This window comes from Dendrobium catenatum, unplaced genomic scaffold (assembly GCF_001605985.2).
Source record: "Dendrobium catenatum unplaced genomic scaffold, ASM160598v2 fragScaff_scaffold_334, whole genome shotgun sequence".
In the NCBI taxonomy this organism is placed as follows: domain Eukaryota; kingdom Viridiplantae; phylum Streptophyta; class Magnoliopsida; order Asparagales; family Orchidaceae; genus Dendrobium; species Dendrobium catenatum.
In genome coordinates this window covers 3,634,755-3,657,516 of record NW_021318796.1, presented here as the reverse complement: position 1 = coordinate 3,657,516, position 22,762 = coordinate 3,634,755, and the positions used below count along the sequence as shown (strand labels likewise).

Here is a 22,762-nt window from a genome sequence, read left to right as displayed (position 1 = left end):
AATAATGTGCAGCAGATGCATTAGATTTCGTCGTTTTTATAGTTCTCAAATGAGCATATAATGAATCAAAACTAACAATTTTTTTATCGAATGCTTCTAAAATGTTCCTGATAATGGTCAACCAATTCACTTTGAGCGTCTAGGTTAATTCTACCATAATGTTTTTTTAAAATTATTTTGGCTTTCAACAAATCTTGTTCATCTAGTGGATTGAATGGCCAAAATTAGTAGTTGCATTTTGAAATGTGATAATTGACGCAACTCATTTTGATCTATTATTTAGAAATTTTAACTATCAATTAAAAAGTCTTAAAAAGTCTTAAATTCGAATCTTTATATAATGTTCTTATAATTTTGATTTAATTGGCTTAATTTTCAACTAGAGTTTATTGATGGGGCAATCAGTCTATGGCATCCAAAGATTTCAAAATTAACATGTAGCTTTTATCTATCATGATTGAAATTACATCAATATATTATGTTTGATATTTAGTTGAAACCTGTACTTAAAAATCAAGCATTCAGGACTAGCAAAAAGGCCTTATTTGTTTCCTTGAAATTCAAATTCAAGTTTTACAACTCTGATTCTATTAAATTCCTGAAACCAATGAGCTTGAACTAATCCCCACAAAAAACTTTAAAATCTACTTAAAAAATTGATTTTTACACATTCAAGCCTTTTTTTTTTTTTGAGAATATAAAGATATTTTCTTATATATTTTGGAGAATGTTTTTTAATCGAATTTTATGTCTGAAAATTCATGAAATAGTAAGGATGCATACTTTGGGAGAGAATATTAGAACAAACTTAAACAAAAAATACAGACCGAAGCATTCTACATATATTTCAGCAGATTTTACTCTTGTTAAAGATGTCACAGCAGATTTTACAGTGACAAAAAAGGACTTCTTACATAAGATCTATTTAAAAAAAAAATCCAAATTTAACATAAAACTGCCTCTATTTACAATAATACCACTGAAATATCAAAAAGTACAATAAATCACAATGTGTGGACACCGGATGCCAATCATAACATGTCACGACACTTTTTTGCTCGATATCAAAGCTGGATACCGGATGACATGACGCGTTCTGATCGACCTCCAGACCGTCCGGTGTTCACACAATTTATCATAAATCACCAACAAGTGTTTTACTTCCGTTGAATTCTACATGATTATATAGTAACACACTCAAATACCAAGATTCAATAATTAATTTTAAAAATCTAGATTATAGTTCTGTAAATAAAAAAAAAATGTCCAGTTATAAGTGAGTAAATCTCTCAAAAAATGAAACGCAATAAGAAACACATAAAATTCTACTAATTACATCCGAAGATTAGTCGGGGGAACAAAAAAAAAAAGGCCTGTTGACACTTCCTCTATACATTACACAAACAGGAAAATTCTTCTTTTTTTCAGGATAGGCAAATTTTTTTTTCTTGTGTGGGGATGGGTAAAAACTCTTAAGATTGATAAAATTATGACAAAAATATTTTTGATGGGGCAAAATATCCAAAATATTTCAAAATATCCCCTCTAAATATTTTTTTTTTTGCCCACCCTGAGTACATGGGGGATCCGCCCACGTCTCAATCCAATATTACAATCTCAGCTCGGGAAGAAGCCCTTCGAAACCGCATGATCTCTTTGTAAACCTTGATTTCGTCGGGGGCTTCACCGTCTAGCTTTATAAAAAGCGATTCAAGCCTAGAAGCACCAGAAAGTATAAATTCTATGAACTCCACTTCAGCACGCACGCCCACAAGCTCAGCTAGCCTCACAGTTCGAATCTGTTCTAAACAAAAACTACCACTTTCCTTCTTATCAAAAAAGCTTGAGGTGGGTATGGTGGCAATGGACTCATCCGAGTCAGCCTGCAGCAGATGATTATAAACAAGTTAGATGTTTGTGAATCATTTCATACATATATTTGATAAATTAGGTTTCGTTTGGGACAACTTCTTTATTGCTTTCGAAAACAGCTTTTTAATACAAAATTTTCTAATTCAAAAATTTTTTATACTACAAAGCTGTTTCAGAAAGCAACGCGAAAGCTGTCCCAAACGAAACATTAATGCATATGTGATGGCATATGATTCTCTAATATATACAGAACTTCATGTAGATTTCATATCCACAAATAGCTCATGAACGGCTTGATAAGCAAATGGGTGATAATTTGGGTTAGTTTGCTAAATTGAAGGCGTTGAACACTTGAGCTTACTCAATATCAGCTCGCTTACACTCCTGGTTCCAGCTAAGTTCATATTCTTGTTGGCAATAGGCTCAATTGCACAGTAGTGTAATCATAGTAAAATAAGGGCACTTTAAGCATGATTCTTAGAATTCATTTGGGAAAACTTTCGTACTACTTTTTTAAAACGGTTTTCTAGTACAAAAATTTCAAATTCAAAAATTTTTTATAAAAAAAACTATTTTAAAAAGCAAGAAAAAAGACGTCCCAAATGATGCCTTAGTCAGTATAACCTTAACTTTTCATAAATTCATTTAAAACTCATAATAAAATACCTCTATTTCAAGCTCATTGAGCACAGGAGTATTTTGCAGCAATGATTGAAGAACCATGACATGCTTCAGATCTTCAAAATTGAAACAACTTAAGAATACTTTCTTCAAACAATTGTAAATTGGGAACCGCACGAATGCTTGTCCTCTAGTCATGAACTGCCAAAGCAAAGCATTCAAGTAATATATTAGCGATTGAAGGTAGCTGCAAGATAAAAAGAAAGAAAAAAAAAAGGACAAAGGTGAAGTCAGTTACGTCTAGAAAATTTTGCTGCAGCTCCAGCTTCTCAATCTTGAGAATATTAGTTAGACACTTGTTAAAATCGCATTCTTCCTCATTTTCAGTATCTCCATTCTCAAATTCCTCATCTTCATTTTCAAGCTCTTCATCATCATCTTCTAACCCTAAAGATAAGGAAGCCAGATTTGGAGTATTTTCAAGATAGATGTCGGCGAACACCCCCTCAACTACCAATTCCTGAAGCCTGGGAGCATTCAACTTAAGACGACAACAGCAATAGAAATCAATGAAGACTAACTTTCTTAGAAGTGGACATTTGGAAATTAGGGACGCAAAATCGGATTCTGAAATGCTTATATTTTCAAGGAGAAGGATGGTAAGGCAACTGAAACCATTAAAACTACGGGGAAGCTTAAATTCGCAATCATGCAAATCAAGAGATACTATAGCTTGACAGGAGTATAGAGCTGTTGGTAACTTATAGAGGCTGCTTGCACAAAATTTAAGAGCCAGCTCCTTCAAATAGTTTCTGGACAAGAAAACCAGCCATCTGTCTACAGGGGCAACGTCTTTTATGCCAGAATAGGCATCAAAGGCAAATTTGTGAATGGGTCCACTATGAAGTAAGAGAACTTGATCTACAACGTTCTCAAGTTTATACTTTACAGGTAATGAGACGCTTTGCTTGTCAAATATAAGATGAGGAATGGTGCACCACTGATATCTCCATCTGCTTGAAAGAATACTAGTACGGACTGCCTCCGCTATCGGTAAGTACATGAGTATAAGCTCAATAATGTTGCTTGGCAGAGTGCTAATTCTATCTTCCATTTCAAATTTGCACCGCTGCTGAGAACAAGAAAAATCAAACGAGATCAGCATTTTTTTTATATTCATAAAATTTTAAACAAAAGAGGTCTTTCTAAAAAAAAATTAGTTTATCCAACAGCATATGCAGTACTAAAACTATCTAACTCCACTAAAATTCTCCATAGCAGTTGAAGGTAAACTTGAATTATGGAGGTCAACCTTAAAGTCTAAAGGTTTTCGTTAGAGTATATCTAAAACTGAATATATAGAGTATAATTTTAGTAGTAATAGTTCTAGTGGGAGGGTTTGTGACTTTGAGCGATCAAATCATTAATAAAAGTATGCATTTTAGATATCTTGGGTCTATTGTCTAGAGTTATGGTGAAATAAATTGGGATATTATTAGTAGAATTCAAGTCGGATGGATGAAGAGGAATGCATTAGGTTTGTTGTGTGATAGAAAAGCACAAATCAAACTTAAGAGAAAATTCTATAAGATAGTGGTTAGACCTGCAATGCTTTATGGCGCGGAATGTTGGCCATTAAAAGAGAAGCATAATATTAAGTTAAGTGTTGCTGAGATGAGGAGCTTAGGTGGATGAGTGACTTTACTCTTAGAGACAGGATACAAATTGAGAATTATACGTGAAAAGGTTGGAGTAGCTCCAGTAGCATATAAGATTAGAGGGAGTCGTCTTTTGTAGACCCGGTTAGGAGAGTAGATGCATTAGATTTAACAATGCTAAGAAAGGTAGAGGTAGACCTAAAAAAACTTGGTTAGAAAATATTAGAAATGACATTTCTTTATTAGATCTAAATGAGAATTTGGCTCTTATTCGGACACAATGGAGAAAAATGATTCATGTAGCCGACCCCACATAGTAGGATAAAGGCTTGATGTTGTTGTTGTACTAAAATTCTCCATCACATGTAAATCTAATAAAGATAAAAGTCTACACAAAAAGGGCTCAAATGTTATCATCCTCCTTACCTTTCTTTATTAAATTTTTTTTAATATATGCATATGTTACTTTGCTGAAAACAAACCTACTTTACAAAATATTATTTTTAGGGAGATATTTGACTTATTGTGGATCAAGATTGTTATCTTGGTTCTTTTAGCACTCTTAATCTACCTTTGGTTCCATATCAATTTCTCAAGAACATTTTCCAAACTCCACTGAGTTTGTCCATAATCCGTATAATATAACTCGTGCCCACTTCAATTACTCCAAGGTTTAGATTTATGACTTTTTAAGATTTCCTCAGGTAAGCACAAGAAAACAATTATTCCAGACCTGACATAATCGGAAATGCCATTTCAAGCTATGTTAATAATGACACATAAGTTCTGATCTTTTTTTGTACATACAATTTATGGAAACACCACCAAAAAATGATCTTAATCTTCTGATTTATGTTGAAAAGATACAAGAATGCACAAACCAACATTTATATCCCTTGCCCCACTGTGTCACTTATACATTTTTCATCATTCCATAGGAATTTTATTAATAGTTTAAATACTATTTTTTGTACCAAACACTATCTTCAGCATTATCAAGATAGGAATGGAGAAATGCTATGAGAGAGAAAATAGACGAATTAGAAACAAACAAACTATAAGGGATTTTTCAATAATCCTAAGGAATATAGTAGGTGGCAAATGAGCTTTCACTTTAAAATATAAGATGGGTACCTATTATAAAGCTAGATTGGTTACTAAGACATAAACAGAAGCAAGTAGCTTATACTACTTTCATCAAACATTCGGACACAGGGGATTGACAACCCACCTAGTATATATTGATGATATCATTATTATATGAAATGATAAGAAAGAGATGCAAATCTGAAACAGTGTTTGCTAAAAGAATTTGAGATGAAGGAACTTGGAAATTCAAGTATTTTCTTGAAATTGAAGCCACATAATCAAGATAGTGAATTTTTTATCTCACAATAAAACTCTATAACAAACCTCTTGAATGAATTCGGAAGGCTCAATAGCAAACATGTTGCTACACCTATTGAGACAAATCAAAAATTTGGGCAACTAATAAAGCCAATCGTGAATAAGGTGATGCATCAGAGATTAGAAGGAAAACTTATCTATCTTGCTCATACTCGCCAGACAGCATATTCAATAAGAATGATTAGCAATACATGCATGATTTGATAAAGACACACCAACAAGCTGCCTACTATGAGCTACACGAACAAAAACTTGAGAAAAAAGAGTTCTATCAAAAGAAAAAAATGAACTCTCATTGGAAGCTAACAAAAACGTATATTATGCCGGTTCAAAAGTGGATAAGTTACTGCACTTGGTGGAATTTTGATAACATGGCAAAATCAGAATTCTGAGCTATAAAAAAGAAAATGTGAATTATTGTTGTTGAAGATCAACCTAGATGAGTTAAGAATCAAGTGGGAAGGTCCTATAAAACTATATTGCGGCACTAAGTGAGCAATAAACATTGCTTACAAACAAATACAAAATGACTGAACGAAGCATATCAAGATTAATAAACATTTCAACAAAAAAAAAAAAGCTAAAAGAGCGTATGCCTTATATACATTCAAAGAGTCAACAAGTAGATATTTTTAATAACGGACTTGACGATGGAATCTTTCATGAAATCTAAATTGAGCTAGCATATTGGAATGCATAGGTGTTTTAAAAAATAAATCAACATGTATATATTTAATTAGGAAAGTTATTATTTTACTAGAAAAAATGATCAAAATAATCCCTAAACTATTAATTGAGAGACCATTTTAGTCTCAGATTATATAAATATCCAACTTAATCAATTGACTCTTCAAATATGATCCAAAATAGTCCCACAATTAAAATTGCTATTTAATTTCATGAAAATTTGATGGAAAACTAGAAAGATCTAAACCCAATGGAGAACACAAAAGAAAGTAGGACACGTCTCAATCCAAAACTTAGTAATCAAATCACCAAATAAACATGAAACAAACTGAAATTGTTTATTTAGAAGAAAGAAAAAAAAAACCCTCAGAACAACCAACTAGTGGTCACCTCACATGTAACGATAAATTAGGTAAATAGAATGATCAAGGAGATGCAAACCAGTGGTCCACCACAACAACTTTGATCCAATGTTTGCCACAACTTCAGCAAATACCAACAAAACTGACCAACCAACACCACTCACACTTTTAGAAGAAGGATACAATGTGGTGGAAACTTGTGGAGAGAAGAACTAGATAGAAAACTTGGATGAAGAACTAAGTAGAGAAGAAGTAGCTCTCAAGCTAGAGAATAAACCCTCAGGTTTTAGAATACTTTTCACCTCCCAAAACTCCCTACAACATCCCAAAACACCTCATTAAGTAGGAAAGAAAAGGAGGCCAACAGCCGCCCATACAGCCAACCAAAAAAGGGGAAGAAAAATGCAGCAATTAAGGCCAACAGAAGCCCACCCGAACAACTAGGGAATCGGGAAAGCCAGGGAACAATAACAGGACCCGAACAGCCAAGGACAAGGGAATTAGGAAAGCCAGGGAACAACAACAGGACACGAACAGCCAAGCCAAGGAACTCGGGAAAGCCACAGAAATCGAACAGCCAGCCAGCAGCCAGCAGCCAGCAGCCATCCGCCCCCCCATCAAACCCAAATCAGCCCAAACACAAAGCACCCAAAGAAGCTAGCACACCAAAGGAATAACATGTCCAATGAGATAACATGTCCAATGAGCACCTAAACCACACATGTTCATTAGTTGCCTTCCATCATTTGGTAAACAAAAATTCAACTAAAAAATTACAATAACATAAAATAAAAGTATCTTAAAACATGAGCATGAAGTATTGAATCCATAAAAAATCTTTGCAAAGTTCAAGAATTGGGGAATGACAATATTTTTTAAATATGATGTTTCAATACATCTTGGTTTATGTAAAATTAAACAACGATTCTAGCTGAAAAAATATTTTGCAACATATTTGACAAGCAAAGGAATTAAATTGGACACTTTAAATAGTATAAGACCAAAATGGCCCCTCACAAATAGTGCAGGGACCAATTTGACCATTATCACCACTTAGTTAAGAAAGTTAATTTTAGTCCCTTGAATCATGTTATTTATTGCAATATCCTTTTCCTGTTTTTGTTTAAACAAGTTTCCTTTTTGGCTAGAATACTATATATATATATATATATATATATATATATATATTGAATGTCAATTACATAGAATCAATGAGAAATCATCTATTCTTGGATTCATTTCTCATTATTCTTCAATGGTTTTCATTATCAGTATGAAAGTCTAGTTGTGTTTAACAACATTTACTATAATCTCGGTTTCTATTGAGTGCGTGAATTCTAATCATATATGTGACTTTCTTGATCCTTATTCACGCCGATAATTTATCATTCTATATTAAATTATCATCATCTTAGTAATTAATTTGTTGCTACAATCTGGGTTTATATTAAGTGTGTAAATTTTAATAGCAACCATAGATTTTTTCATACATATTCTCATTGTTAATTTCTAATATAAGGTCAACAGACTTTCATTTGAATTTTCATTGTGATTTTGATTCTCAACAAAGTAGTTGTTAGTTGTTTTAGATTAATAGCTTTTTGCATACATATTTGATAATTAATAGTTTTTTTAATTCTATCATGCTTATGCTGCTCATCAATTTAGTCATTCGTTGTTTTGGATTAATATTTATTTACCTACAAATTTGGATTATTTATTTCATGTATATTTAGTTTTTAGATTTACATTAAACCCTAGACCTTATGACGTTCTATATGATGAAATTTTAGGAATATTATGTGATTTATCGAAGCCATTATCATTTTACAGTTGAAGCTTACACTCTTTTTATTGCTTTCCCTCATAGTATTTGAATTAATTTGTCACCTCCAAATCTCCAATAGGTTGATGAATAACTTAAATAGAAATAGATATCATTAAATAAAGTACGTTTCACATCAAAAAGAAAAATAAACCAATACAGCTAAAATAATCTTAAGGAAAAAGTGATTAATGATTTGCAAACTCTGGAGTTCTCCAATGAAGTTGAATAAAAGAACAAAATTCAATCTAGAAACAAATGTCAAAATCAACCCAAACATCAACTAACAATGTGAAAAAAAATATCATGATGGAAAAGAATCATGAGTTATATCGATACATCAATTCGAAATAACAACAGGCTGTGATGGCTCAAGTTTCACAAATAGTCTTTAGGAAAAAGCTCATGCACGTGGAATGGCATAAAATGGTAAAGATAGAGTTATTCACCATAGCAACATATTCATTCAAATGATATTGGTGACTGATAGATCGATGATTCTGCACTAATAGCAATCTCATTGTTCTGTAAGATGAAGAAAATTGTTAAATAAGGACATTCTACACATGATCAACGAACGATATAATAACATGCAGCTAACTAATAGGATATAATGACCTCTAAGATGCTGCAATAAAACAAACATAAGGGCACATTTGGACTCATTTTAATTCTTCCTTTTTTTTTTAAATCAGATTCTTAGGCGGAGAAAACATGTTTAGCAACATGCTTTCATTTCATGTTTTTGGAAACAAAATGACCAGCTTTCTAAAATTATGAAAACACTCTGAAAGCATGACTGGATGACTACTTTCATTACTTTGATTAATTAGGTTATTGACATTAATTAGGGAAACTCCGGTAAAATAATGTCCAACTAAGGTCATTAAGAATATAATGATGAATAAATATAATAACTAGAACTTGATTAATTAATTAATTAATCAAAAAATTCTTATTATTCAGTTATTAAGGATAACTAGATATTAATCAGGGTTTAATTAAAATCATTATTTTTAATTACAATACATAGGTTTGAATGATAAATTTCTTGATTAACAAATCGAATGGTAGTTGAATAGTTATGCAGATTGGAAAATACTCATGATTTAATTAAGTTTATTAAGATTTTATTAAATTTAATTTGATAAACAAGCATATGATAATTAATTGATTTATTAATTAATAATAGTAATAGGTAATTAACAAGTCCTTTTTGGTTAACTAAAATTTAATTATGTTTTAAATAAATATACAAATATTTTATCATTATTAATTGAGATTTGTCAACTCATTATAAACTGGTGCAATCAATAATTAACTATTTACTTAAATTAGGGATTAATTAAGTTTTTATTAAGATTAAAAAAATTATGTACATGGGATAATAAGTTAATCAATTAATTACTCCAAATATTAAGTAATTAGCTATTTGGTATGGTTGATTAAAAATAAAATGATTTTAATTAAGATCATTATTAAAGGAAAATTTAAATATTAATTAAACTATACTTTGACTTATTATAGAAATAATTAATTAATATATTAGTTAACCTAATGAATTACTGCTAATCAATGATTATGATAATAGCTTGAATTAATTAAGATTTAAATAATATTTAATAAGGATTATTCATATTGAGATTCATTATAAATTGAATATTTAAATATGATAATAACGCATATTAATTGTGTTTTTTTTGTTTTTTTTGTTTTTAGTCATCAATATGTTTTCAATTCTTGTTCCAGCAAATAGAAAATAAGTAGATCATCCAAACATGTTATCATTTTAAGTGAAAATGAAACAAAACAAATATTAAGAAAAGATAAGCAATTGTACATCCCTCCTTCTTTGGTATCATTGGCAACTACTATAAAAATTATTATTCATTTTTAGGGGTGTCAAAACAGGTATTTGGGTCGGATTCGGGTCCAACCCAAAACTGAAACGCCCTCAATTGCTTCAACCCAAACCCGACCATCCATAAATTTGTGTCAACCCGACCCAACAAAAGGACCCGCACAAGGCGAACATGAGGTGAGCCTGAGGTGGTCCGTCGTTCGTGAGCGCGAGCGTGAGCGCCAGGCGAACGCAAGGCTAGCAAGGCGAGCAAGGCCAGTGGGCGAAGCGATACTAGAGCGCATGCGAGCGGGTGAGGGTGAGAGCGGTAGGCGAGCCGATCCGGACTCGAGGGTGCGTGCGCAACCAACGCGAATGGCGAGCGGGATGGGGACCAAGCTATCAACACAAACTGCGAGCAGTGGGCGATCGGTCCAGGTCGATCCTGACTCGCCTGGCGAGCGGAGGCAGAGCTCGATCTGGACTCGGGTTATTTTCGGGTTTGCAACTGGTTTTCGGGTTAACAAGTTGGGATTTTGAAGCCCGAACCCGACCCGTTTTCCAAACGGGTTGACCTGAACCCATAATTTTTTAGTCGAGTTCGAGTCGGGTCAAATATTGACACCCCTATTCATTTTAAAGGCCAAGGATAAAAAATACAAAAGGAAAAAAATTGCACAATGACACTCAAAAGATCACTATAAAGATCTATCATCTATTATGCGCATCCTTTGTCTGTAACTTCCTTTGCAATGGTGCATACTTCGACCACAAGTATAAAGTATTTGGGATTTAGACACCTGAACCACAATTCTTCCTCAGGAGATGATCTAAAGAACGTTCATAAAGGCTTCCTTATATCGGTACCCTACTAAAAATCTAGTTTAAACATCCTCAGTCAACCAAATGACATTCACTCATTTCAATTAGAAAAAGAAGAGGAAAAAAAATAATAAAAGCTCATATGTTTGTTGAAGTAAAATGTCAAAGCGAAGGATCCAGCCAACTTTATTTTCAAAAAATAATGGGTCCTCGCCTACAAACTCTGATCAGAACTTGAGGGACTTGTGTCATCCTACAAATTGCTTATTCCTGATCTTTTAGAACAAGCAAATCACTTCGCTATCATCAATTCATTCCAGTCTAATCAGAAAATACAAACTATTTTGGACTGGCTTCAAAAATCCATGCTGCATTCATTTTTAAAAAGCTAAAACAGTTTAAATTCTAGCATACTCTCTATTGAACAGTACACTGTTTTAGTACCCTAGCGTAGCTGCCTTCTCTGTTCTCCTTACACGCATGACCAAATCACAACAGTTTATTTTCTATAATAATGTTCTCCATAGACGCCAAAAAACACATTATGATACTACCACCACAGAAAATCACTGTCCATGCTCACAGAATCCAGTCTCTTCTGATTTCAGATTATATATACATATAACAGCACTTGCTTGTGGTTTCGTAGCAGCTCTCATTATGGGTGTCAGTGAGCTGAGCCAACTCATAAGTAGGCTTAAATAGGATGTTAATGAGCTCGCGAGTTGAGCTTAACAAGTCACAAGCTAGAGCATGAGCACATATTACAGTTCATAAATTATATGAGCTGTAATTCAAACTTGAAAAGGCTTTGCTCATCAGCTCTCAAGCCAGCTCATTGGAGCATTGAAGTTAAATTCATAATTCTCATGAACACCTTTTGCAAATGTTAGTGTTCCTACCAATGGCTTCTCTAGCGAGCTCTCGTGGTGACTTCTCCGCTAGTCCCGTCGATGCCTCCCGCAAGTTCTCATTGTGACTTCTCCCGTTGGTCCCATCAATGCAATAACTCGTGAGTTCCCATAGCAAATTCTCCTACTGGTCCAAGTTGATGCAATATCATGTGAGTTCCATCACGACTTCTAACACTAGTCTCGTCCCTCGAGTTCCCATCACGATTTCTCTCAATGCTCCCTTGACGTCCTCTACCCCAAGTTCCCATCGATGTCACCTTCCATGAGGCCACAATTTTCTTGGATGCCATCCACAACAAGATCCCATCAATGGCTTTAAACTCCCATAGCAAGGGTTTCTAGATTTTGGCTTGAGCTAACGAGTTAAGCACGAACCTATTGTTATTTCGTAGAGCTAGGCACCAGCTCAAGTTTGGGACAACCATTAGGTAAGCGAGCAAAGCTCGAGTCAATGGTGGCTCGAGCTTGACTCAATTTGTTTACATCCCTAACTCTAATTTATCCTTGTGTCTTCATTAGTTTACTTTCCATGTTGCAAACTATCAAAAAGAAATCTCAACAAAAGCAAAGTCGAAAATTTTTTATTGAAGAAAAAATCAAGCTAGTATGAACCCTCAAAAGCATGCTCAAGTCCCACCTTTAATGATATCTCCCTCACTTGCCTTTACTTAGAGTAGTTGGAAGCTCAATAAGGATTCCTTAGTTCCCCTTATTTGGATATCACATTAAGACATTGTCAAAATTCAAAGCAACTATGGGACTTATAGCCTGAACATTGCCACGAATCTTGGATACCACACAAAAACACTATTAAAATCTACAAGGAAATATATCCTTGGCACATTTTGGAATCGAAGGACCAGTTAGTTGTCATGGTAATATGATATATGGAAAAGTTCAAGTAGAGGTGCTTTAGAGTTGAAGTGAGTTCGAGCAAAGCCTCCCCCACCTCCTCCTATCAATTAGTTGAAGTGAGTGTTTTTCTAGGGAAGATTAATAAAACCAAAATTTTCCCTAATGCTTTATCTTTTTGAGGTAGCTTTTTCATAGCCTGCTTCTAGAAAGCTATCCGAGTCTTATTTGGAAGAAACTTCCATGCCACATTTCAAAGAATTCTAGGATGAAAGTAGCTTTTTATAATTAGATTTATCGAAGTTTAGTAGTTGCAAGAAATTTGATGTATGACTTTTTCAAAAGGGAAAAAGTTTGTAATACATACAGTAAATTTCAAAAAATATATTTTTTCATAATATCATAAAACTACTTTTATAGGTAGCTACAGCTGCCCTGAACAAACCCATAAAGAAATGCTTATCATACTCTCTCGATAGGGCCATCGAAGCACCCATCTCTATTGCCACTTAAAATATATTAGATTTTCCTTTAAATTATTAAAAAAGATTAAAAAAAGAAATACAACTAAACAAAGAGAAGGCAGCCTCATGATTTAATTAGTGGGTATAATGAGCATTTATCAATATTTTAAATTTCATTCATTTTTGAGTTGAAACTTTCTATGGGGGCTTGTTCCCATAATAAATCTTCTCTCATTTAAGAGGCAAGTGGCACCTTGGCACATTGCTTCATGCATCGAGAATACAGCAAAATCTATGAAGATCTTACATGACTTAGTTGCCCATGGTATTATCTGATGGAAACAAGTCCAAAGATTCAGAAAGCTTATGATGTAATTTTCTAGTTTTAAGCCAAGGAGCTATTATTTTTGCTATGGGCATTCCACCATGGAACTTATTGAATATAAATACTAAGTTATTAAGCCAATAATGAACTTCAGCTTGAGTCAAGGAACCTGAACTGAGATTGTTAAGTATCTTAAAGAAACCAAAGTTTACCTGAATAGACATAGTTCCCTAAGGAATAAGGATGGAAGCCCTGATGGTGAAAGTTGAACCTAGCAATCGATCACCTCCTAGGCTGAAAGTAGAAGTTGATGATGTGTCGGCACTCATGCTAGAAGCTAAAGCAGATAACATGTCACCCCTAAGGTGAAAGCCCAAGTTTATGAAATATAACCTCTTATGCTGGAGATACTAAAGATAATGAAGTATCACTCCTAAGCATGGAAGTAGTAGCAAATGAAATATCACTCCGCGTTGGAGCTCAAACTGTGAGATAGTTTTAAACAAGAGTGGCTGTTTTCATAATTTTTTTTTTACTTGTGGGCCAATTATTCTTTTATTTCTTTATAGGGGTAATTTAGTAATTAATGATGCCAAGATATTAATAGGAGGGGTTAGCCTATAATACCCCTTTGTTTTTGTAATCAATTTTTGGGGATCTGTTTTCAGGTTATCCTGACAATTGGGAAGAATTTCCATTTTTTTGGGTGGATTCCCAAGTTGGAGGGAGGAAGAAAGGAAGGTGATCATAGTGGAGTCTGGACTCCGCTACGATTGATATCAGGGCTTGAAAACCTATCACCAGTGGTGTGTTCCAGTGCAGTTTGCTCGAATTCATGCAACTGCAATGTTTCCTATCCTCAGCTGGGCAAGCAGAGATAAAATAAGGCAGGCAGGTTCCTGCAGCCATTCGTTCTCAGGGTAAGATAGTGGCATTGTTGTCTCCTAGTCTTTCTTGAAATTTTAGTCAAGAAACAGAGAAAGAAAACAAAGATTGGCAATGGAGATTGAGTTGTAGGGAAAACCTGTAACAGATTTTAGGCCATCCGATTAAAAACAAAGATTGGCAATGGAGATTGAGTTGTAGGGAAAACCTGTAACAGATTTTAGGCCATCCGATTAATTTCCGGGCTGAATTAGACGACAACAAACCTCCTGAAATCAGGTTCTCTGTTTTCTGGTTTTACTCATTGTTCTCTTCTTGCTAAGCAGTAATCTACCTCTCATTAACATGCAGGTTCCTGGTATTTCCAGCCCAATTTGAAAATACTCAGCAACAGTCCTATCCATTTCTTGTATCAAGAATGAAATTTCAAATCATGTTATCTGTTTTCCTCTTGTTTTATCATCGTCATTTCTTACAGTAGTACTTAAGGATCTACTAGTTTCTTCTATGTTTTCCTCTTACAATTCCACTGTGCTGGACATCTCTAGGAAAACCAGATTGTGCTTTCCGTTTTCAGTCCAGAATGGTACCTGCTCCATAAAAATCAACAGGACTGAAGGCAGAAACTGTGAATCTAGATTTGCTTGGGTATACCATAAGCTAAAAGCTAGAAACACCTAGTTATTTTGTGTTTGTTCGTTTACAGATTACTGTTATCAGGACAGTTGTTCTGTGATTGTGTTTTGTTGCCAAACTTGTCTTTTCTGTGGAGTTATTTAGAGAATCTAAAGCCTTCTTAATTGAGCTCTCCACTTAGCTGAATTTTCTCCAGAGTTTCCTGGCACCTTTTTTAATTTACCAAACCTATTCTAAAATTTATATCAGCATCCTTTTGGTGTCAACTATTTTTAGTATCACAACCTTAGGTTCAGGATACCGCATAAGGGGAATTGACCCCATCAAGGCCAAGAGGTGACCATGTGTTGACTGCTTCAAATTTGTTCCTAAGAGTGACTTAGCTAAGAGTGCTCTCCCAATAAAAAAAAAGTTAATAAATTATGAGATCATGTGCCCATAAAAAGTCTAAAATCTCAAAATAAAACAAAACCATTAATATCAAGGGTGAATATAATTATCAATCTACTCCCTATGAAAATATTTTTAGATTCATCACAAAAACACTTAAAATTTTTTTAATATGCTCACCATCTTCCTATTTATAAAACTAAGATAATGCAATTCATTCTAACCAATTTAACATGGCATTACTAATCTGTATGACATTTAATAAATTTAAATTAACCAATAAATTTTTTTATGCAATTGACAAGAAGCCTTATTGTTAGAAAATATTAGGAATGACCTTTCATTATTAGATTTAAATGAGAATTTGACTTTTAATAGGACACAATGGAGAAAAAGAATTCATGTAGCCGACCACACGTAGTGGGATAAAGGCTTGATGTTGTTGTTGTTGACAAGAAGCCTTATTCAAGCAATGTAGGATTTTATTCAACTTGCAGATAAAGCATTCTTTTCTAGGTAACTCAAAGCCTTTAGATTGCATATTCCTCCAAATCTCCACAAAGAATATCAATCTTGACACCAAGCTCCTAAGCTTCATCCAGGTTTAAAATAATTGTTTTAACGCAGGAGAATAACCTCATAAAAATAAGCATTTTTCTTTTATTGATATCCTTTTCAGTTTTGTTTTAAATCTTAATTTCTATCATACTATTCATTGATCCTAAAAATTCATGTATTCTAAAATGCTCTATTATAGTTGCCACTTCAGTTAATGCAATGTTGTTTTAATAAGAAGTCAATCTCCTCGGCTTCTCATCATCAACTCCCATCATTTGACAAAGTCTTTAGCTTCCGTGGCATCTTTAATACACTGATATTCACCAACGTCTATTATAATAAATAATGCAATGAAGGACTATCTATGTGAATAAGCTTAAATATTATTTGACATTTTTTGCCTATTATCACATTGAAATTCAAATTCTCAAATTTTTTTTCTTTGTTGATCCAACGCATTATTTATAGAAATTTCCTGCAGCTCAACCCATTCACCCATGGAGGACATGATTCCTTGCATTTTTAAAGTCTTCGCGAATGAAAGTTTCATTGAACATAAGAAAACAAACTTCAAATTATCTTATGATTTCGATCACTAAAAAGGTTAAACTAAAATCACCAATTCTATATTTAATAGAATAACACATTTTAAACATAAGGTTTAATTTATTCTTTCCATCTTAACACACATTCATACAGGAAAGAGAGCAAACAACCTATAAATGAGAAAGGCTAATTTCCTTATCAGAAGTTTCAAGCGGCATAAAGAGCTCAACTTTTGGGCAAGTTTCAATGCTCGTGATATCCTAACAAAATGCCTCGGACAATCTTGCATACAACCACGTGTGTTAGATCCAAAGTTGTTGGTGGGTGACAACATGACCCTACTTGCAAGATTAAATAGAATAACATGGTAAGATAGTAAGGGAGTAAGAAAGAAGAGAGATGACGAGTAAGAGGAAGAGCTACAAATTTTTAATACTCCCTGTGAGGTGGGGAGTACTAGCAGCGTGTCCAAAATATGCCTATCAACCATATATTTATCATGTTAGGAATGCTACAAAAGAGTATACACTTAAGAAGATAACAAAATAATGTGTGATCTAATTGTTATAAATACATGGTAAAACTTTAATGGCACGCGCAAACTACCATATATGAGGTGGCTTTGGGGAGCCTTTGGCAAGTGTCTCCAAAAAATTCCTATAGCGAGCGCCTATAGCAAATGCCTCTGGCAAATACCTTAGGTTGAGTTGTCAATAAGGTAGGTGTGGTGGCCACTACTTAATTTGGAATAGATGAGAATCCCCTGCTAATTGAATGAAGGCCTTTTTATATAAGCGAGCACCCTCATAGTGGTGAGTCCTTTTAGGGTTTATCCATCCTAGAGCGAGTGACCTATCAAGGCAAAATGCTTCAAGGGTGAGTGCATCTCTTAATCGAGCTCCTTTGATGCAAGTGCAACTCTCGATCGAGCTCCATTGAGGCGAATTAGCCTAGTATTCAAACCATGGGTAAGCCCACTAGGTTCCTACAACTCATCCAAATGTTGAGTTAGCATACATATGTGTACAACATGCTTCACACTTTTTCTGCTCACAATTTTGTGCATGCCCAAAACAATACAATTTTGTTGTGGTGTTTTCCTCAATATCCTCTCTATATAATCTCACTAGCAACATAAGAATCCCTAAACTTCTTCATGTCATACTCTCCTTCATTGTTTCTTCATAAATATCTTATTTTTTTACACTATACTCATTTTACATCAAATTTCTCTAGCTTTTAAAATAGAAAAAACATCAATTTTATGTTTCTGAATTGTTATATAATTTTTTGGTAAAATAATTGATAAAGGTGGCATCATGGCTTTGAAAATCGGATCAGACCAGCTGGTTTGATCTGTTCAATTGGGCCATATGGCCAGTTTGGTCCATATGAAAAACATGTTCAAGATCAAATTAGCGTGAACCGGCCTCCACTGGTTCAACCGACAGACTATTGAATAGGACCCAATTTTTCAGAACAGGCTAGTTCAATTATTTTCCAATTTAAATAATTAAAATTTAAATGTTAAATTAAACATTAAATTTAATAAATTAATTTAAATATAAGATATTTAAATTTTTTAATGATTTGTAATGAATATTTATCAAGCACTAACAAAACATACTCACATAGTCCTACCACCCCATGTGAGTTCCTAATAAAAGACAAAAAAAGCTATATAAACAAAGCTCCCAAGTCCCTAGTGATGTGGAACTAAATAACTTAGTTGAAATGTTCTACTTCAAAACACAAATTATATATTTTTAAATAGCCTTTTTAATTGTTTTTTTAATAATGGGAATAATATTTATTTTGTTGAGTAATTATATTTAATTGTTTCCCTATTTTACATTTTATTTTTTAAAAATATATTATTAAAATTTAATTTCTTATCAATTTATTAATTATAAATGATCTACCATAAATAATTTATAGATGCAAATTTATAGTATAAATTTAGTATATGGTTATATTTGAAAATTTTATCTAAATATATAACATAGATTAACAATAATTTATATTTAATTTATACGTTTATATTTGAACAAAATGTATTTTTTATCACAAATTTATATCATTGTATAATTATCATATCAGTATTATATTATTTATTTTTATTACATAATTTTAATATTTATTACACCACCCGGTTTAACATTTGTCAGACCATTCAATCTTGAACCTCTCCTTTTTTCCGGCTTGACGTCCGGTCCGATTTTTACAACTTTGGGTGGCATAGTAAAATGCGCCACCAATGACTATCACTGGGTACAGTACGCATACAACAATGCAAGCAACCTCAACCTTCAACATTTTTCTTTTATTTAAAGACTTTAAAAAATAGTCTTCTTTTGTTTTCAATAATACAATTAAAAAAAAAAAGAATTTCAAATCAAGAATTAAACTTTTAAATGTCTAATAAGCATCACTTTCTCACTCATGGACTTAGTCATAAGGTTTGTTGCTCCTCTCATTGTTCCAGTGTTAAAGGTTATGAGTGTCATTTTCATTGTCCAATGTTATCATCATACCACCATCAGCTACTTTTCAAATGTCAATGTTTAAAATCTAGTTACACCTTTCTTCATCAAATTCTTCATCAAATTCCTTTGCCTACCTAAAATAAATTTCACTTTATAAAGATTTCATATAGTCCCATTAGTGATTTTAATTTAAACATCACCAATTCCCACATTGCTTCAAATAGCCATTAGCAAGAGAGACCTTCCTATAATCCTCTATTGCATAGTTAGTCATTACTTGCTAATACATAATGTGTAAAGTAAAAGAAGCACCTAAATACAAGATCAAGGGCTCCAAGAACTACTAACATTAGAGATTAATGCATTTTGAATTGCTGCTATGGTTACTCCCACCAAGCCTTATATTATGACTTTATCCACCTTTGTCAACATTTCCATATTGCTAGCATTTGTCCTCATCATTTTTGGATTGACTTGTCCTTTGATGTTTATATTGAATTCTTCTTTAAGATATGGATCCGCATTAACTACCTCCTTTTTTTTGTGTTGTTCTTCCACCATAAATATTTGAAGTTGAAAAAAAAAAACTTCACATGATTCTCGTTAAGAGATATCTTTACCCAACTTCAACTTCAAGCACCCATAGGAACTATTGACATTGTCACAGTTTCTCTCAACTCTTGAGTAATAATAAAAATAAACTAAAAGAATTAGCTTCATCATTGAATTTAATATCCACTGAACCTAAATGAACTTTATCAAGTTGATTTTGTCAATTTGCCCCATGGTTTTATAGAGGCACCATCTACTGTCTCGGCACTAACTTATTAGATATATCCTTTTATTATAAATTATTTTTTGTATATACTTGAAAGCGCATTCATCACTCAAGTCGTGATATTCTCGTGTAATATGTAAAGGTGAAACTCTTACTACGTGAGAGGAGTGCAACTCCCAACTATATAGGATATCTCAATCTCTTGGCTTGTAGATGTTAACTTTGTCTCTAGTTGCAACTTGCAACAAATGAAGCTTCTTCTACTAGGTAAACAGCATTTAATCTTCAATTTCTAGTCTCCAAAATATTTCATACCGAGCTAGTCAATCTTCACCTTTAGTCGTCATTACTCGCACTTTTCCATTAGAACCTGATATTTGGCTAACTGTAAGAATAACATAAAGGAAAGCCAAAATGAAAAATACAACAAAAGAGAAGTCACAATAAATTACATGGTTCAATGAAATTACCTCATCAACATCTACAATCAAACAATCATCCAACTAAAAATTTTCACTATAGGTAAAATAGAAACGTCATAATTTACTAAAAAATCTTGCTTTATAATGGGAATTTTCTAGCTGGGAAATTCACATTGTGCATAAATTTAAGAATATTTAAGAGGTTACTTAAAAAGAAACCCTTCTTTTTTCTCTCAAATATGATTATGTATCTACTATAGTGATGATTCATCTCCTCTAAAGGATTGCACCAATTGCATCATTGTAGTGGCTATTTTCAAACACCATGCAAATCTCGAACAGCGCCATCACGCTCTCTAAGCACACAATTGTTTGTTATGGTGATGCATTGTAGCATTGTTCCTCCACAATACCATAACATTGGCATCCTCCCATTGCTTATTAATTTAGAATAGAGGCACACATTAGTGATAGCCTTTGATTGAAGAAAATACACAAGCTTAACTCTAAATTCTCATCCTATCATATAGACTAATAGTTGCACCCATTGCATGCTAATGAATTCATATATTCAGAGAAAAAAAAAAAAGAGCAAAAGGGTTGGGAAAGCCAACGAAGATCAAAACATCAAAGAAAACATAAACAAAATTATCATAACCTAATAACATAACAAAGTAATCGGAGAATTATATGGCTCATTTTGAATGTGTTATACGAATTAGGATAAGAAAAATCTATTTGATTGTTTTATTTATCCTTAGAGGAAATCAAAGCACAAAGTATTATTCCTATATCTCTTACACCCCCTTTTCCCCTTTTCCTCTCAAATATAAAATACCACCCTTAATGTATCATGCATGAAAATAGTACTATGCCACCATTATAACAATGCAATAGGATAATAGTAAATTATGCATACAAATACATAAAATGAAGAAATGTGTCATCTAAAATTAGAAGAGTCATAAGGAATTGCATCCATCTCAATCCCCTTCCTCCCTTTATCCTTTTTAAGAAGCTAAAAGTACCGCCCATAAATATGACCCCCACCCGTCCTTTTGTCTTTAGAATTGATAAAATTTGAGTCAATACCATCATTTTACACAACTCAGAAGGGATGTATGCATTACCATTTATGAACAATACACAACAAGTTCACTGATTCAGCCAATCAAGAGCAATCCACAACAAGCTCACCCAATGCTCAACATTTAATCGTGTCACATAGTTGCCCCATTTTGTTTCAATGTTTTTCCACTTCAATTTATTTTTTGGCTGATATTCAACTATTGTATATCCTTTTATGATCCTCGTGAGGACATCATGCTTCAAAATTTGAACAATATCTTATAAGTAGACAGTACACCCTCGGCCAAATATGCTCCTTAAAATGACCAGTCATAGTTTTACGTAAAACCATATTTTTTTTTCTCAATTAAAAAAAAAACATGCACTGATTAACATCACGTATATATTTTACTGGTTGAAATATATGTAACTGGCAGGTTTCTATTGCCACTTATCAACCTGATCTGAAACATGGTTCAATATATTCTCCTATCTGAACAGCATAACTTCCAACTACTGCCCTTGCCTCCTACGCCCAACCATCCGTCTTACAATCGTAAAGCCCTTTAAAAAAAAAAATTAATCGCAGTGTCCGCGATCCTACGTCAAAACCACCTGAATGTTAAATCACTAAGATCAAAGCAACAATGAAGCAAAACAATCAGGATCATAACCAGTATAAATCCCATAGAATCAAGCCTACTGACAAATTCAAACTCAGCAAATACCTTCACGTAAGATGCTAACAACGCAAATCGATAAATTAAACATCAAAACCATTAAAACAACATCTTAATAAGGTGAAACCTGGCAAGAACCCTAGAAATGCTACATCAATATAAGTGCGATCCAAGACATCTAACTGATTCCGTCGCCGCCGTGGGTGTCTCCCGCCGTGCTCGAAGGCTCGTTTCCCGATCGCTTCGGCTTCCCTCGCTTAATTAACCGAACAAATCTTTTTTAGGAAGGATATAAAGTGTTACATGATTCCAGAAGAGCCAGAAATTGAAGCGTCCGAGCCGACAATGAGCTGGGAAAGGGGTAAAAAGGAAGGCGGACCGCCAGCTGAATCCGTTTTACAGCTCAGAAAAGCTGTAGTACACGTGGCAGAATCTGTGAGCTCCATGTCAGCTATGACGGTGGGAAAATTAAGGGAGTTTTTTAAGAAAGTGAAATAGAAAAAAACACAGATTCGTAGCTGGACAGAGATTATTTCGGGAAAAAAATTAATTTTTTTAATGTTTATTTAATTTGTTGATTTTTTTATGTACTAATTAAAAAGTTGATATAAATAATGATTTGATTGATTTTTAAAGCTGATTATTTTTTATAATTTTATTTAAA

At 33.3% G+C, this 22,762-nt stretch overlaps 1 protein-coding gene across 6 annotated transcripts; it reads right to left on the bottom strand.

The window, feature by feature from the left end:
- Positions 1-1,552: 1,552 nt before the first annotated feature.
- Positions 1,553-22,445, bottom strand: LOC110112760 (F-box/FBD/LRR-repeat protein At1g13570). Of its 6 annotated transcripts, none has more exons than XM_020845075.1 (5): positions 22,226-22,445; positions 8,882-8,957; positions 2,792-3,625; positions 2,539-2,694; positions 1,553-1,883 (listed from the first exon to the last, which is right to left on the bottom strand). In XM_020845075.1, exons 2-5 carry the CDS (start codon positions 8,951-8,953, stop codon positions 1,599-1,601), a joined length of 1,347 nt encoding a protein of 448 aa, XP_020700734.1. In that variant the 5' UTR covers positions 8,954-8,957; positions 22,226-22,445; the 3' UTR covers positions 1,553-1,598. The 6 variants fall into 6 exon arrangements, with proteins under 6 accessions (XP_020700734.1, XP_020700736.1, XP_028549518.1 ...); XM_020845077.1 differs by having other exon boundaries at positions 2,792-3,622; XM_028693685.1 differs by having other exon boundaries at positions 22,282-22,445.
- Between the last annotated feature and the right edge of the window lie 317 nt (positions 22,446-22,762).